The sequence below is a fragment of the Nuphar pumila genome, chromosome 15 (assembly GCF_984573655.1).
Source record: "Nuphar pumila chromosome 15, dmNupPumi1.hap1.1, whole genome shotgun sequence".
Lineage (NCBI taxonomy): Eukaryota > Viridiplantae > Streptophyta > Magnoliopsida > Nymphaeales > Nymphaeaceae > Nuphar > Nuphar pumila.
In genome coordinates this window covers 17,265,734-17,283,266 of record NC_143263.1, presented here as the reverse complement: position 1 = coordinate 17,283,266, position 17,533 = coordinate 17,265,734, and the positions used below count along the sequence as shown (strand labels likewise).

The 17,533-nt window shown below is 35.8% G+C and overlaps 1 protein-coding gene across 1 annotated transcript in view; it reads left to right on the top strand.

Moving 5' to 3' along the window:
• LOC149814654 (uncharacterized) overlaps positions 1-16,427 on the top strand; it is a 41,694-nt gene extending 25,267 nt beyond the window's left edge. Inside the window, exons 9-11 of the mRNA XM_089990409.1 lie at positions 15,371-15,532; positions 15,633-15,721; positions 16,277-16,427. Of these exons, the coding sequence (XP_089846535.1) occupies positions 15,371-15,532; positions 15,633-15,721; positions 16,277-16,427 (402 nt within the window). The remainder of the gene's footprint in view (positions 1-15,370; positions 15,533-15,632; positions 15,722-16,276) is intronic.
• Positions 16,428-17,533: the final 1,106 nt, after the last annotated feature.

Sequence of the window (17,533 nt, the reverse complement as noted above, 5' to 3'; positions counted from 1 at the left end):
AGTTTCTCAAAGATGTATCTTCTTCCCTTTGGGAAAAAATTTGCAATGAAAAAAAATTAGTTTGCAAAGATTGTATATTTGGAAAGATGAAATCCACTCTCTTTCCGAATAGAACCTTTTTTTCTAAGAGACCTTTTGAATTAGTGCATTCGGATGTTTGGGGACCTTCTCCTATCATATCAAAAGGAGGATATTCCTATTATGTTACCTTTATTGATGATTTCACTAGATATGTATGAATATAGTTTTCTTAATTTCAAATCCGATGTTTTCTCATTCTTTAAAAAATTTCATATGATTGTCAAAAGTCAATTTCAAAGCAACATTTCTATTCTTAGATCCGATTCGGGTGGTGAATACTTATTAAATAAATTTCAAAATTATTTAGAACTAAACGAAATTTGTCACAAAAAATCATGTCCTAAAACTCCCCAACAAAATGGATTAGCTGAAAGAAAACATAGACATATTTTAGAAACCATTAGGACATTACTTATTTCTAAAAGTATTCTAAAAAGTTTTTGGGACGATACCGCTCTAACATCAACTTATTTGATAAATAGAATGGTCTCATCATCCTTGCAAAACATATCCCCTTATGAAAAATTATTTGAAATAACACCCGACTTCAAATGGTTGCAGATCTTTGGTTGTAAGTATTTTGTGCTTTTCCATAAAAGAGATAAATTGTCTCCAAAAGCCATTGAATGTGTATTCGTGAGTTATGAAGAGAACAAAAAAGAATATAGATGTTTTGATCTTAAGAGTAACAAACTATATGTTTCTAGAGATGTAACCTTTTTAGAAAATGAAAATAGTTTTGAGAAGACCGAGGAAAACAATTGAGTCGATTGTACCTTTTTATTTGATCTCTTACCATAAGAAGAGTTGAATTCTTGTGATGATTCCTTGGATGACATAGGGGATATTCCTTAAATGTCAATGAAAATGGTGATAATAATGTGCATGAAGAATCACCTATAAATAATGATATTGTTGATAAACCTATGCAAATTTATACCCGGCGTGAACAAAGGAATCTTCTAAATGCTTTAGAAAAATATTCTCAAAATTCATCATTAGAAGAAACCTCACTTAGGAGATCCAATCGTATCTCTAACCCACCAAATAGGTTTGTATCTTGTAACATATTAACACCAAAATTTAGGTCATTCTAATAGCATTACATTCCTATCATGAACCATCACATTATAATGAAGCCAAAAATCTTCCTCAATGGGTTGAAGCTATGAATATAGAACTTAAGGCTCTTGAAAAAGCTAAAACATGGGAAATAACTTCATTACCCATAGAAAAGAAATCTTAGATAGGTTTTTAAGGTTAAAACCAAGAGTGATGGGTCTCTAGAACGATACAAAGGTAGGTTAGTGGCCAAATGGTACTCTCAAGAATATGATATTGATTATGAAGAAACATTCACCCTGGTAGCTAGAATGGCTCATGTTAGGACCCTCATAGCAGTTGCATTTATTAAAAAATGACTCATCTACCAATTAGATGTGAAAAATGATCCTCTGCTGGGGTTTTGTATTGAAAAAGGTAAAATCCGTAAACTTGAAAAAACTTTATATGGTATAAAATAGGCTCCAAAAGCTTGGCATGATAAATTTAGTAATGTAATGACTCATCTGGGTTTTCATTCATGTTATACTGACACTGCTCTTTTTGTTAAAAGTACAAGTTCTATGGTTGTTATTCTTCTACTTTATGTAGATGATATGATTATCACTGGAAGTGACAAACAAGGAATCAATGATATTAAAAATATTTTAAAAGCAAACTTTGATATGTTTAATTTAGGTTTCTTAAGATACTTCTTAGGTATTGAAGTTGCATACTCTCCTGGAGGGTACATCCTTTCTCAAATGAAATTTGTTGCTGATATTTATACTAAGTCTGGTATTTCAAATGATAAGAAGATAGAAACCCCAGAAGTAATTAATTTTAAATTGAGGCTGAAAGACGAGACTCTACTTGAAGATCCTATTCCTTACCGCCAACTTATTGGGTCACTCAGATACTTATCCATCACTCGGCTAAACATAGCTCATGTAGTTTACTCTGTCAGTCAGTTTCAGTATGCTCCTACCATTGTGCACACGAGTGCCGTCTTTGAGAATTGTCAGATTATCAAGAATACTATAACCAAGGTATTTTTTCTATCCTCGTCTTCTTTATTTGATTTGCATGCCTATACTGATGTTGATTCAGATGAAAATCCCAATGATAGAGTCTCAACTACTGGTTTTTGTGCATTTTTAGGTGACTATGATTTCATGGAGATGCATGAAGCAACATAAAGCAAGGTTTTAAAACCCGTGACTCGGAACTCGACTCGTTCTTTATTGACTCGTGACTCGGTGGGTCAACTCGGTGACTCAGACCGGGGTTTGTTAACTTTTGATTTTAAAAGAAAAACAATATATAATTTGTCTGAAACCATGTTTTTGAGTAAACATAGTCTCTAAACGTCTGTAAGAATATAAAAACAACTGCAAAGAGCTATAGAGGTTTGCTTGAATAATTGAATTTGATATCTATACAAGCACTTTGACTAATTCATGACTTGAATTAGAGGATTTGGTCATCATGAGTTGAGTCTGCTACTACCTAAGGTTCCTAAAATGGCCAATCATATATGCTAGCTTGTTTTAAAAGTTTTAATTCCCTCTCTAACAAATCCATAAATGTAATATATGTGCATATTGAAAGTTTACAGTATGCCCAATATCAACATAAATAAGCAATTTTCTCATGTATAAAACTATGTAGGAAATATATTAATGGCACAACTATAAAAAGACTACTAATATTTGAATATGTACAATGCTTGTTCACATAACAAATGAATGATGAAACCTAAATGTGACTTCCCATAGGCACAGTTGACCCGCCATATATAGTGAGAATCATTTCTTTAAAATATTTTGCTAGAATAAGTTGATAACACAGGGTGAACAGTAGTTCGAACAACATGGCGATTTTATTCTATGGATTTAAATGCTTTTTTATCTTTAAATGATTTTTATTTTCTTTTTTATACAAAATCTGGGGGTAACCCTTGTTAAAATATATGTACTTATATATTTCGAAACTGTAATTTGAAACTCAAAAAACAAATTTCAAACATCCCAAAACTCGCCCGAGTCAGGCCGAGTCAAGCCGAGTCAAGCCCGAGTCAAGCCCGAGTTTTGGCAAACCGAGTTTGCCTTGCCGGGTTGACTCGCTGGAGGGGCGAGCCGAGCCGAGTCAGCGAGTTGACTCAGTGAGTTTTAAAACACTGACATAAAATATCATTATCCTCAACTGAAGTTGAATATCGTGCAATGACTACTACAACCATGGAGCTTGTGTGGTTTCAAAGTCTTCTTAGTAATATGAGAATAATCACCTCAACTTCTTCGAAGATATGCTGCCACAATAAAAGTGCAATTTACATCTCAAGCAACTACATCTTCCATGAACGAACTAAACATATCGAGATGGATTGCCATTATGTACGCGATGAATATCTAAGAGGAACTATTGTATTGCCGTATGTCACATCAGAGCACCAGTTGACAAATTTCTTCACAAAAGCTTTTCCTGCTTCTCGTTTTATTTTTCTACTTATCAAACTTTCAGTTATTTCTCCGTAAGTTTGAAGGGGAGTGTTAGTATATATATATATATATACATATATATAATCTATTTTGTTATAGTTTGCCCGATAGGGGCATTTTCGTTTTTTCACATGTACTTATAGTTGTTTTCTAGAAACAACTATATTTTTAGTTTTGTTTTTATATTTCTTTCTTAAATGTATTTTTCTTTTTTTATTTTCTTTTTTGTCAAAGATGAGGAGATTAAGGAGAGATGGAAAAATTATTTTGATAAGCTATTTAATGAAAGTCATGCTCAGGATCTTGGAGACTTCTCTATTCCTTTTCATGAGATGAATCGTGACTTCATGCGTAAGATTCAAAAGAAAGAAATTACAGAGGCTTTGAAGAAAATAAAATCAAGAAGGGCAGTTGGCCCAAATGGTATTCCTATCGAGGCTTGGAAATGCTTGGGAGAGAAAGGTTTAGAATGGTTGACAAATCTTTTTAACAAGATTTGGCGGACAAATAAGATGCCTAATGAGTGGAGGAAGAGTACTTTGGTGCCTCTATATAAAAATAAGGGTGATATACAAGATTGCACAAACTATCGTGGTATAAAACTCATGAGTCATACTATGAAACTTTGGGAGAGGGTGATTGAGTCTAGGTTTAGGAAGGTTGTCATGATATCGGAGAATCAATTTGGTTTTATGCATGGAAGATCAACTATGAAAGCTATACATCTTCTTAGACAACTTATCGAGAGAAATAGAGAGAGGAATAAAGATTTGCATATGGTTTTTATTGATTTAGAGAAGGCATACAATAAAGTACCTAGGGACGTTCTCTGATGGACAGTGATGAAGAAAGGTGTTTCTCTCAAGTACATTAAAATAATTAAAGATATGTATGAAGGAGTAGTAACCAATGTCCGCACTTGTGGAGGGGTGACAACCAATTTTCCTATAACGGTTGGGTTACATCAAGGATCTGCTTTAAGCCCTTTCCTATTTGCTATAGTGATGGATGAGCTTACGAGATCAATTCAAGAAAATGTGCCGTGGTGTATGTTGTTTGCTGATGATATTGTTTTGATTGATGAGTCTAGAGCTGGGGTTAATGCTAAGTTAGAATTATGGAGACAGACATTGGAAGCAAGAGGTTTTAAGTTGAGTAAGAGTAAGACAGAATATATGGAATGTCGGTTTAGTAAGCAACAAAGTAATGATGAGAGTGTAGTGAAGCTTGGTGAACAAAAAATACCGGTGGATGATTGTTTCAAATATTTGGGATCTATCATTCAAAAGTATGAAGAAATTGATGGAGATGTAAATCATAGGATAAAGGTTGGGTGGATGAAATGGAAAAGTGCAACTGGAGTGTTGTGCGATCGTAGAATGCCATTGCGGTTGAAGGGAAAGTTTTATAGGACGACTATTAGGCCTGCTTTACTATATGGTACAGAATGTTGGGTTGCTAAGAGACATCATATTCAAAAAATGAGTGTAGCTGAGATGCGTATGCTGAGATGGATGTGTGGAAATACAATAAAAGATAAGATTCAGAACGAGGAGATACGTAAGAAGGTAGGCATTGCACCCATTGAAAATAAGATGAGAGAGAATCGTTTAAGGTGGTTTGGACATATTCGGCGAAGGCCTAATGATGCTCCAGTTAGAAGGATGGAGAAATGAGAAAATATATTAGTTAAAAGAGGTCGGGGTAGGCCTAGGAAGACATGGATGGAGGTGATAGGAAAGGATATGAATGCTTTGAACCTCACCAAGGACATGGCATTGGATAGAAATGATTGGAGGAGAAGGATTCGTGTGGAAGACCCATAATGATTTTCTTTTTTGGTTCATATCGCCGACCCCAATTATTTTGGGATGAAGGCGTAGTTGTTGTTGTTTGTTGTATTTTCTTTTTTGTATGCCATTTGGGGCCCTACTTATAGAGTCGTTGGATCCCCAACAGTCATAAATATGATGGGTGGGAGCTCCTCAACAACTCTATGAGGGGAGATCCCAATGGCCTCCCCTCACTCCTTTCTTGTATATAAATAAGGGTGCTCCCCTTAGTTCTCTCATTGTATTCCAAGCCTCCTTCAATAATATTTTTATTCTTTTACATGTTGGTATTGCTTTTTTGAGACTTTTTGTATTATCCCATTGTGGACTTCTTGCTTATGCACTTTTGTGCTTATTGTGCTTTTGTAATTGTCCACTATTACACGACAACCATGGTTGTAAAATTGATAAACAAAAATCTTTTATCCAAAAAAATTCACCCATATAAGAGGGAAGAGTGGAGAAAGCAAGATAGGTAAATATACTGTAACGAAGATAAACTAATATCAATAAGCAAGAAGATTTAAAAATAATATTCAAATCAAAGAAATAAATTTTGCATTAATATGAGATTAAATCCATAAGGACAAAAAAATAGTCACAAGCAAATAACAATACAACCATCACTAACAAAGTTCGATACGAGCATCCAATAAACAATAAAGGCCAAATAAACAATTGAGTGATACAACTCACTCATACAACCAGAGGTCAATCAACTACCAATCAAAGCCAAGACAAGTGCCAATACAACATCCATAAACTGACAATCTATATTGACAAGATGATAGAGATGCACACATAACTCACCTCAACAACTAACTCTGGTTCCACAACATCGAGGTGCACAAAAACAATTGAGTGACACAATACACTCATACAACTAGAGGTCAGTCATAGCAAAAAATATTGGCAATTTATACTGACAAGAAGACAGAGGTGCACGCATAACTCACCTCAACAACCAACTCTGGTTCCACAACACTGAGGTGCACAAAAAAACAATTGAGTGTTACAACACACTAATAGAACCATAGGTCAGAGCCAAAAAATATTAGCAATCTATACTGACAAGAAGATAGACGTGCACACATAACTCTTCTCAATAAGTAACTCTAGTTCCACAACACAAAAGTGCATACAACTCACCTCGATAAGGCAAAAAAAAAAATAATGGATGTATCAAAATATAAGGCAATAACTTTGAAAAGCTTTTAAAATACAAAAATTTAGCTTAAAATCTATAAAATAAGTTTTTTTCCCAAAAATATCTCTATAATATAACAATATTTTTGTTTTTGGTGATATTTTGAAAATATCACTATATTTTTCTGATATTATCAGTTGGCTTGGATTTGCTGATAATGTCACGATATTTTCAAAATATCAGCGATATCAGTGACACTGATTTAAAGATAAATTTTCAAATCAAGGAGAGATATAACAAGTTTTATAACCTCTACAAATATGGAAGCTATTTCACAAAGGCCAACATGGTCACAAACAAATAACTTAGCCATCACAAACAAAGAACACAAGCATCCAATCACAACAAATCATAAAGACCAACTAAAACAAATGAGTGATACAACACACTCCATAATTGAAGACTGAACAAATGTCCAATACCACTCTCACAAACCGCCAATCTAAACTGACAATACAACGAGGTGCACACAACTCACATCAGCAAATAAGCATCTCTGATTCCACAACAAATGAGGTGCACACAACTCACCTCAAATGCCATAAGAAAGAGATGATGCATCAAAAGAAAATACTGCGATGGACTAAACCAAAGCTAAAAAAGGCCACAAAAAAGCCAATACCCCGAAAAAACGATTTCTACATTGGGGCCAAAAACATGACACAAGATTATTTGAAAAACAAAATTTTCAAACCAAACCATGTAATCAAGCTAAGCAAATATGCAAAGTTTAAAAAAAAACTTCCCAAAGCCCAAAAATATTTCAGATCAACCAAGTGAATCAAAACAATGCAATGAAAAGAATGTGCAAGCACACACAATCAAGGGATCATGAACTAAAATGAATTCACAAAAACTCACAAGAGTTCAAACATAGTGAAAAACTTATGCATAAATGTATAAATTCCACATATCTCACAAGTGAATACATGCTCACAAAGATCCGAGATTCGTAAGTACTAAAGGTGCCTAAGCATAAATAAAACAAGAGCACAAAACATCAAGAAAATTTGTATGCATTTATTACTCATTCAAAAAACATATGAGCAAAATAAGCAAACTAACTAATGCCCATATATATCACTTGCGCGTCTGACATCCACAAGCTTGCTTTATCATATAAATACATTCACAAGAACACAAAGAAACAAAATAAAATAAATAATTTTATTAATGAAAAATATACAAAATTTAGAATACCTCATTACAAAACACTCATGCACAAATATTTACACACATCCTCTCTCAACTATACAACAAAGAGAATGCGTAATATATAGAGTAAAACATCTAATGGCTAGTTTGACTAGTCAAACATGCTCGTTAGAGCTAGTCCCAACGGCTAGTTTGACTAGTCAAACAGTTAGAGCTAGTTTGACTAATCAAACTAGCCATTAAAGAAAATTCCAATGCTAGTTTGACTAGCCAAACTATGCCTTAGAGCAAATCACAATGACTAGTTGGTGATTCAGAAATGGCCAAAAAATAGAAAATTAAAATACAAAATAAAATATTTAGTCATTTCAATGATGACCAAAAAGAAATTAAAAAACCTAATCTAACCTAAAGTATACATTAAGTATGCTTAGCATAAATCCTAAAAGGTACACATAGAATATACCTAAACTAAATACTAAATAGTAAATACTAAATAGTAAATACCTATGTCACACGGACTCGGCTCCAAGGTCGCCGCACCCGCGTCGACACGCACCGACACGGGTGCGGAAACGGGTGCGGCTCGGACTCGGTCAACCCGACCCTGAGTGCGGTCAACGCACCCAGGGCCATTTTGGTCCATTTTTTGGAAACTTTTTTTTTTTGAATTTTTTTTTTAAAATTTTCTGGGCTACAGCTGTAAGGAAAAAAACCCATCACAACTAAAAAACCTGTACACTTTCAAGTTTTAAGTACAGAATGGGCACAACTCAAGTTTTTGTGGTTTTTTCCTGTATGAAGAAAGTGAATTATTACAGTGTATGAAGAAAGTGCCCAAAAGTGAATTATTCCTGTATGAAGAAAGTGTACAGAATGCCTTCACAACTCATCACCTGTCCCCTAATGGGCACAACTTTGACCGAGTCTTATATATATATATATATATTTTATTTTTTTTTAATATATATATAGCCGAGTCCCCGTGTCCAAAATTTTTGAAATTGCGCCGCACCCGTGTCGCACCCGCACCCGCACCCGCACCCGCACCCACACCCGCACCCGCACCCACACCCATGTGACATAGGTAAATACTAAATATACAAAAAGTATACCTTTGGTATACCTTGAATACAAGGATAAATAAAATAAAAAGAAATACAAAAAAATACCTATAAGTACACCTTAGCATACTTAGGTATGTACAACCAATACAATGATATATCTTAACACCATGATATTCCTGTTAGATCTTGAGTTTCCACCAGAGCCGATCTGCAATAGGAGCAAAAAGAAGAAAAGAAGATGGAAGAAGAGGAAGACGATAGGGCGTTATGAGCTGCAATAGGTTCACGTATTTTTCATAATCATTCGTGACCTAATAGTTAATATTTATACACAACACAGGTTACAAAACAATTTGGTAGTAAACACAATAATACAAGAATAACACTGTAAGGACATCAAACACGCAAAGCGCAGTTTCGGTCTGGATCAGACCCAAACTAGTCCAACTTATTTCACGACACTTAATAGCCTCCCTCAAGTTGTGCGTGGTCTTGTACCATGGACAACTTATTCTTCAAGGACTAGAATTTATTTTTTGTTAATCCCTTTGTAAATAAATCTGCCACCTGGTCTTCCGTAGAGATGAAGTGAGGCTCAATCTCTTTGTCTTCAACCTTTTGTTGAATGAAATGTTGATCTATCTCAATATGTTTTGTCTTACTGTGATAAATAGGATTAAAGGATATTTTGATGGCACTCTGGTTATCACACAATAGGAAAGACTTCGAGATCTGTTCTTCCAATTCATTCAACAAATGCCTTGTCCAAGTAGCTTCAGCAGTTGTAGCAGCCATTGATCGGTATTCAACTTCAGTACTTGATCTAGCTGTTGCTTTTTGTTTTCTACTGCTTCGGGATACTAAGTTTTTCCCAAGAAAGATGCAATACCTTGAAACTGACCTTCTTTTATCAGGATCTCCTGCCCAGTCGACATCACTATAGACCATGACATCATGCATGTCTTCTCTTTTCCAACTTTTCTTATATACCAGCCCATCTCCAACCGTACCTTTTAAATACCTCAACACTCTCTTGACTACTTCCATATGTCCTGTTCGCGGCTCATGCTTAAACTGCGACACTTGATTGACTGAGTAAACAATATCAAGGTGAGTAAAAGTAAGATATTGGAGCATATCGACTACACTTTGATATCTTATAGGATCTGGGTACAAGTCTCCATCGTGGGAGTTGTGCTTTTGATGCAAGACACTTGGTGTAGGCAAAGGCTTACAATCTTGCATGCCAAACTTCTTCAACAAATCCAATGCGTATTTATGTTGTGTCAATGTCAAACAATCATGCTTCCTGTCTACCTCAACTCCAAGGAAATATCGTAAATCTCCTAAGTCATTCATCCTAAATCTTTGACTTAAGAGTCATTTTATTTCCTCAATGTGGCTCATTGAGTTCCCTGTAACAATGATATCATTAACATATATCAACAACAGGGTGGTGATACCTTTGTTCTTGAAGATGAACAATGAGTGGTCCAAGAAGGATCGAGAGAACCCATGTTTCTGTATTTCCAAGGAGATACTTTCAAACCACGAGCATGAGGCTTGCTTCAAGCCATAGATGGCTCTGTTTAACCAGCATACATGTGTGCTTGGGTCTCCCTCAACATATCTAAGAGGTTGCTCTATGTAAACTTCTTCCTTCAAGTCTCCATGAAGGAATGCGTTTTTGACATCCAACTGACTCAATGTCCATTTATGCTGGATCGCTAAAGACAATATAATTCTTATTGTTCCCATTTTGACTACGGGACTGAAAGTTTCATCATAATCTTGGCCATATTCCTGTGTAAACCCCTTCGCAACAAGCCTGACTTTATATCGTTCTATGGTGCCATTGGGTTTGTACTTAATTTTGTAAACCCACTTGGAATCAACAACATTTTTGTTAGGAGGTCTGAGAACAATTTCTCATGTCTGACATTCATGAAGCGCTTCCACTTCTTCATTCATGGCCTCAATCCATTTGTTTGATTTCACGGCTTGATGAAATCCCACTGGTTCATCATGCTTACCAACCTAAGATAAAAAGAGTTGGTCCATAGAAAAATTATTGTAGCTGACCCACCTGTCAATAGGATGTCTGATTCTATTTGAACTCCTCATGTTTCCAACATGCACATAGGTATTTGGTTCTATGTGAGGAACATGAGTACCTTTTTCTCTTCGCACATAGACATTACCTTTAAATTTATCAATAGGGTGAGATTGTGAGTCTACACATTCTTCAGCATATGAAGCCCCATCTGCCTGATCACCTAATTGAGGTAAGCACGCTTGGCCTGAGTCGATGTCATCCTGGTCGGCCGATTGTGTCTCCTGAGTACATTGAGGTGAGCAGTCACCATAAACACTTGCAAATAATTCTGCATTCCGCCATGGATGATAAACTTCTTCTTTGGGAATTATTTGGCAGGTATTAAACAATATATCTCCAAAATCATTCTCATCGAACACAACATTCCTAGAAATTTTAACACGCCTAGTCGTAGGGTCATAGCACCGATACCCTTTGTAATCATCTGCATATCCCACAAACCTACACTTGGAAGCCTTCGATTGAAATTTATTTATGAGAAAATCATCAATATGAACATAGCAAGTGCATCCAAAACACACAGAGCATTATAATCAGGCTGAATGCCGAAAAGAGAAAGATATGGTGAACTATTCTGTAAAACTGTCATGGGCAACTGATTTATAATATAGATTGCTGAATGGAATGCTTCTGTCCACAGACTAATGGGGAGATTACTGTCATGCATCATGCTCATGGCTGTTTCAACAATATGCATATGCTTTCTCTCAGCGATCCCATTCTGTTGTGGTGTACGTGGGCAAGACACTCTACTCTTTATTCCATTACTTTGGAGAAAATCAATAAAATCCTTCGATGTATACTTACCACCTTTATCATAATGAAGATGCAGAATATTGGTAGAGAAGTGGTTTTGAACAAAGGCATGAAAGTTGCAAAATATGTGAAAAGTTTCAGACTTATGCTTCATAAAGAATATCCAAGTATAACGAGAGTAACTGTCAATAAAGATGAGATGATATTTGCCACTAGAAGGGGAACAAACGGGTGCAGGACCCCAAACATCAGAATAAACAATTTAAAAAGGTCTTGAAACTCTTTTATTTATAGAATCAAAAGGAAGTATATGACTCTTACGCATTTGACAACTGAAGCACTTTTTATTATTTTCATCAAGAGTTAAACTTGATTTAGGAATTAATTTTTTTGAAACAAGTTTCTCAAGAAAGAAATGACTGCAGTGACCAAGACGGTCATGCCAAAGACTTGGCTTATTACATTTGGAAAGACTAAAAACAGACTCAGGACCTGACACATATAACTCAGACTGAAAAGACTTAGACTTCAATGGTGGCTTCAAGACAAAACTGGTATGTACAAATGGATCTTCCTTGAAGATGTACATATTTCTTTGTCGCTCCCCTTCAGCGAATGTTTCCCTCGTTCGAAGATCCTTGACACTCACATAAAGAGTAAATTTAACATAAGCATGTGTATCATCAACAAGTTTAGACACATAAATAAATTTCTTTTTTATGTTAGGAGCATGAACATTTGGCAAATTGAGAAATGATTTTGACAAGGGAATGATTGCATCTCCAATGTGAGAAATATGATGGTGAGATCCATCTCCAGTGACAATACTATTTTTACCAAAGTAAGAAATCGAACTTGAGAGCTTACCAACATCTCCCGTAACATGGGTCGCTGCTCCTGAATCAACATACCACAATCCTTGATCATTCTGCTTCAAGTGCAACCTAGACAATGCTGTCAGCAAAAGTTGTTTTACCTCCCCATAGGTTTTGGTAACATTATCTTCCTTCTTGCTCTTATTGTTTTGCAACTTTCCTTTATTTTGAGGATTAAACCAACAATTTGCTTTAATATGTCCCTTTTTATTACACAGGTAACATGTTGGAACAACTCTTTGATTTTGGTTTCTCGTATTGGAATTGAACGACATATTGGGTGTGGAAAGCAAACCTGGACCGACAAATCTGCCATGACCTCTTCCTCCTTTGAAGCTATTTCCTCCACTACCATGACCAAAAGAGAGTCCAATAGCTAAAACATCTTGGGAATCAAATTGAGCGCCAGAATCTTCAGCAATACCTTTCAACGACATTTCATACTGTAAAAGTTTTTGCCCAGAGGTCCTCAAATGTGGGAAGAATGGACAAGCACAACAATGATATCACCAAGACGTGATTATCTGGGCCCAAACCATTCAACGTCTGTTGTACTTTATCCTTGTCCGACACTTCACATCCAATGATGGCAAGTTGCTCTGTAATGGTCTTTATCTTGTTCAAATATTCCATGATGGATAGGATGCCCTTTTTGAGAAGCTGGAATTCATGCTTGAGAATCAGAACTCTGGCTTCAGATATATGAGAATATGTCTGTGTCAGCCTGTTCCACAATTCCATCGCAGTGCAATCATCGGGAATAACAACTAGCACTTCCTGAGACAAGGTAGATGTGATATATGCGATTAATGCCTGATCTTTCTTTATCCAAGTGACATAATTCAGGTTTTGAACAAGTTTAGTAGATGCAGCTTCTTGTGCGTCTGTTTCTTCCTTTGCAATGAACTCTGATGGGACTGGAATTGATCCATCCAGATGACCAAAGAGATCTTGACTCCTGATAAAAAGAACTATTTGTCTCTTCCAAGTCAGGAAATTTGAATTGTTTAATTTTTCAGAGACAAGCTCGCTAAGGAAGTTTGAGGACAGACCAGACTGAGTTGAAGAAGAATCTATGATTACATGATACATAAATATGAAGGAAAAATACTCAAAGAAAGAAGCAAGTGAACCTGTTACAACCGAATTCAAACATGCAACTACAATGAATCTGCTATTCCTTTTTTTTTGTTTTTGAATCAGGGATCAGATCACGTGAATATTGCGATGAACTTCAATGTTCATGAACTGGATCATTTGAACACGCCGTGTTCGATTAGCATTAATAGACCTTTAAGAAAAGATTGTTACACGAGGATCACGATAAAATCGTGTTTTCAAACTTATCAAGAATCAATTTTTTAGATGAGAGAATAAGAAAACAGAATCAAAGAAATCGTGATTCTAAGATGAAGGATCACAGCGAATGGTTTCCAAACTGACAATTCAAGAAAACACGAGTTTCAAAATCTGTATACGATGGGTCATCTTAGAGACATGTGAACAACTTCCAAAAGAGAAGGGAAAGTCACAAATTGGGTGAAGATGGGAAGAAAGGATGCTGCCTGTTGCAGCCGATTTGAAGGAAGAATAGATTTTTAATAAAAAAGGTGTGTTTCAGATGAGAACACGACCAATAGATTTTTAATAAAGGGGGCGTGTTTCAGATGAGAACACAAGAGCACTTTCAAGAAGAAATGGGGATGAGAAGAAGATATCGTATTTAGGGAAAATAATACGATAACACAGATTTCACCAGAAAAGAAAAACAAAGAAATGATGAAGGAAGGGTATTTCCTGATTAAAAGCAGACATTAATCTCTGTGTTCATACCTTTTGAAAACAATACCAAGCCCTAGATCCAACCTTGCTCTGATACCATGTTAGATCTTAAGTTTTCACCAGAGCCGATCTGCAATAAGAGCAAAAAGAAGAAAAGAAGATGGAAGAAGAGGAAGACGATAGGGCGTTATGAGCTGCAATAGGTTCACATATTTTTCATAATCATACGTGACCTAATAGTTGATATTTATACACAACACATGTTACAAAACAATTTGGTAGTAAACACAATATTACAAAAATAACACTGCAAGGACGTCAAACACGCAAAACCCAGTTTGGGTCTGGATCAGACCCAAACTGGTCCAACCTATTTCACGACACTTAATAATTCCCCGGTGTCCAATAACTTTGCCAGTCATCAGCAATGTGTGTTCTGCAAGCAGAAGTTCGAGAGTCGAATCATATGAAGCTGTAAAGCTTTTTTCCATGTATTAATCAATTCCTGGTCCATGTATTTGAACCAAGTTTGACTTCAAGGTAAGCCCCTACATGAGTGTGGTGCTTTATCCTGCCACTGGCATTGGTTGTGGGACAAAATGATGGTGGACATGGAAGGAAAGTTGTGATAGGCTACAACTACAATTATTGTTGAGATGGTACAACCCACGATATGCTGTATTAATGGAGCTCAGGCATGATATTACTGTTGTGGGTCATCTAAAAAAATGTGTCACATTTAATTTTATCTAGAATGCTTCAGATAGTAATAGTTGAAGCTGGTTAGGAGCTTCTCTCTCTCTCTCAATAAAGAGGTTAACTTGGTCAAAGTAGTGACTTGGGGTTCATAAGAAACCAATCTTACTTCATTTTGTATCTTGGTTATTGTCAATTCTTAGTCCTTTTGATAGCAGTATATTTGGCAGTTGAATGACTTGACCTTTTAAAACCTTACAGCAAGAACACTTTGACAGAGAGATAGAAAAACGGGTTATAAGGACAAACTCTCTAGGGAAGGACCGAAACCACAATATATACTGGTTTTTCAAGAAAGAAGGGAGGGTTTTTGTTGAAAGTGCAGATCATGAACAGTGGGGCTTCTACTCAACTAAAGAAGAAGTATGCCACTAGAGAGCTATTCTTTTCAGGCTTGATTTTCCATTGATTTTCTCATGATACTCTTTCTTATAAAGCTAACAACTTGTTTTTGTTTCGTCAGCTTGATGGCCTAATGGGATCGTTAAACCCCAAAGGCGAGAGGGAACTGGCACTAAAAGGACAACTAGAGAGGCACTATACAAAAATATGGTATGCTTCTTGTAGATCCTGATTAAAAGGTTATAGTTCTCTCCATGCTTGGTCTGCCTTTTGATTCCAAGCTGCCTCTCTGGATCCTTACTCAATTCAGTGCAAGGAGCTGTACTCATGTTCCTTGAATGCAGTCTTCTACTAGGTTTATCATGGCAAGTTATCTGAGTCAAAGTTGAATTTGTCAGTTTATCATTCTAAATTTTGTTAATTGGTTCTTGGTGTAGTTAATGCACTCACTTACTAGATGCCTTGTCCAAGAACATGAACATGTGATAAACTGAGTCAATGCTTCTGTTGTCTGACTTCTTATGTTTCATTGTGTCACTAAGAGATGTAAATATTTAATTCATAATAACTGGGAGAAAAAAAGAAACTTTCATATCCATTTGGCTCCATGATTTAGCATGGATCTCTAAACATCTATGGAACACTTAAGCACTGTGAATAGTGTTTCTTTGAAAAGAATGTTGTGGCTTTACTGCTATTAGTTGATTTCAATCATATTGCTTTAATAACTATAAGCCACTGCCTCATTGTATTGTTATTTTGCAGTTCTGCAATGCAGAATAGGTCCAGAGAAATGGCTCAAAGGGTTAAATCAGATACTTCTGTTTTAAGGCGATCAGTTCGTGTTTGCATGCCACCGAAGGACAATTCAGTGCCTGCATTCCTCACTTATGTGAACAAGTGGAAAGAGCAATGAAGTATTTACAGGCTACAGTATACATATCTGATAAGGACAATTTTATCATGCGAAGCTTATTCCTCGTATCAATGACATGGCACCACATATGCCTATTTTGGTCTTGTTCCCAAAACCTCAGTTATCTTGTTATTTTTTCTTGTCAATTGATCTTCAACTCCATTTTGCTTGTCTTGTGAAACGCAATCGTTGCATATTACCTCAGTTATGTTCTTACATGTATTACCTCGGTTGTGTCTTAGGCGTCTATCAATCTTAAGCTCCATTCTGCTTCTGCCTTTCTTGAAGATCACCTAACCCAGTTATATATGTTTGCAAGTCTCTCTCTCTCTCTCTCTCTCTCTCTCTCTCTCTCTCAAGTGTTGCCCCTAATGGGATCTGAAACCGATACGCCTCAGTTGAGATACTGCAACTCTGACTGGTCCATCTTTGTTACTGAATCCTTTTCGGCAAAGAGATTGGATTGTGTACACCATCTGGCTTCTCTTTCAACATCTGAACCAGGTCGGAGACTAGATATAGGTAAGGCATACCAGATCATAAGCGGTAACCTGACACAAAATTTTAAATATTTCAAAAATATTACAAAAAGGGAAGTTCACAATTTTCAGATGGACCATGCCCTTCTTGCTGGATCCAGTGTATTAGATCCTGTAAAAAGATTTAGAAAATCATCTTGAATAAGATCGAAACAAATTGGCTTGAATCAGTCTATGCAAAAAATTGTTTAAAAAAATAAAAAATATGAAAAATTAAAAAAAGGGTTTACTAATGAAAGTATGGAACTATTGAACTATTTAACGGAAAATTATTGGTGCAAGCTGTATGGGCCCAATCTGAGCATGTAAATGTGTTCAGCATAAAGTTTGGTGCATTGTGCACCATTGATTTTTGCAGCCTTGAAAAACCTGCTTATATGTTACAATCACATGATTGAAAACCCATTTTCTACTAAACACACATTGTAGATCACATCCATAAAGCCCCATCTTCAAATAACTCTAAATTATATAAAAAGAAAGCGATTTCTACTCAATAGTTCCATACTTTCATTAGTACGAAATACATAACCTTAAAAAATCAGAAAATTTGTCTAAAACAAGGAA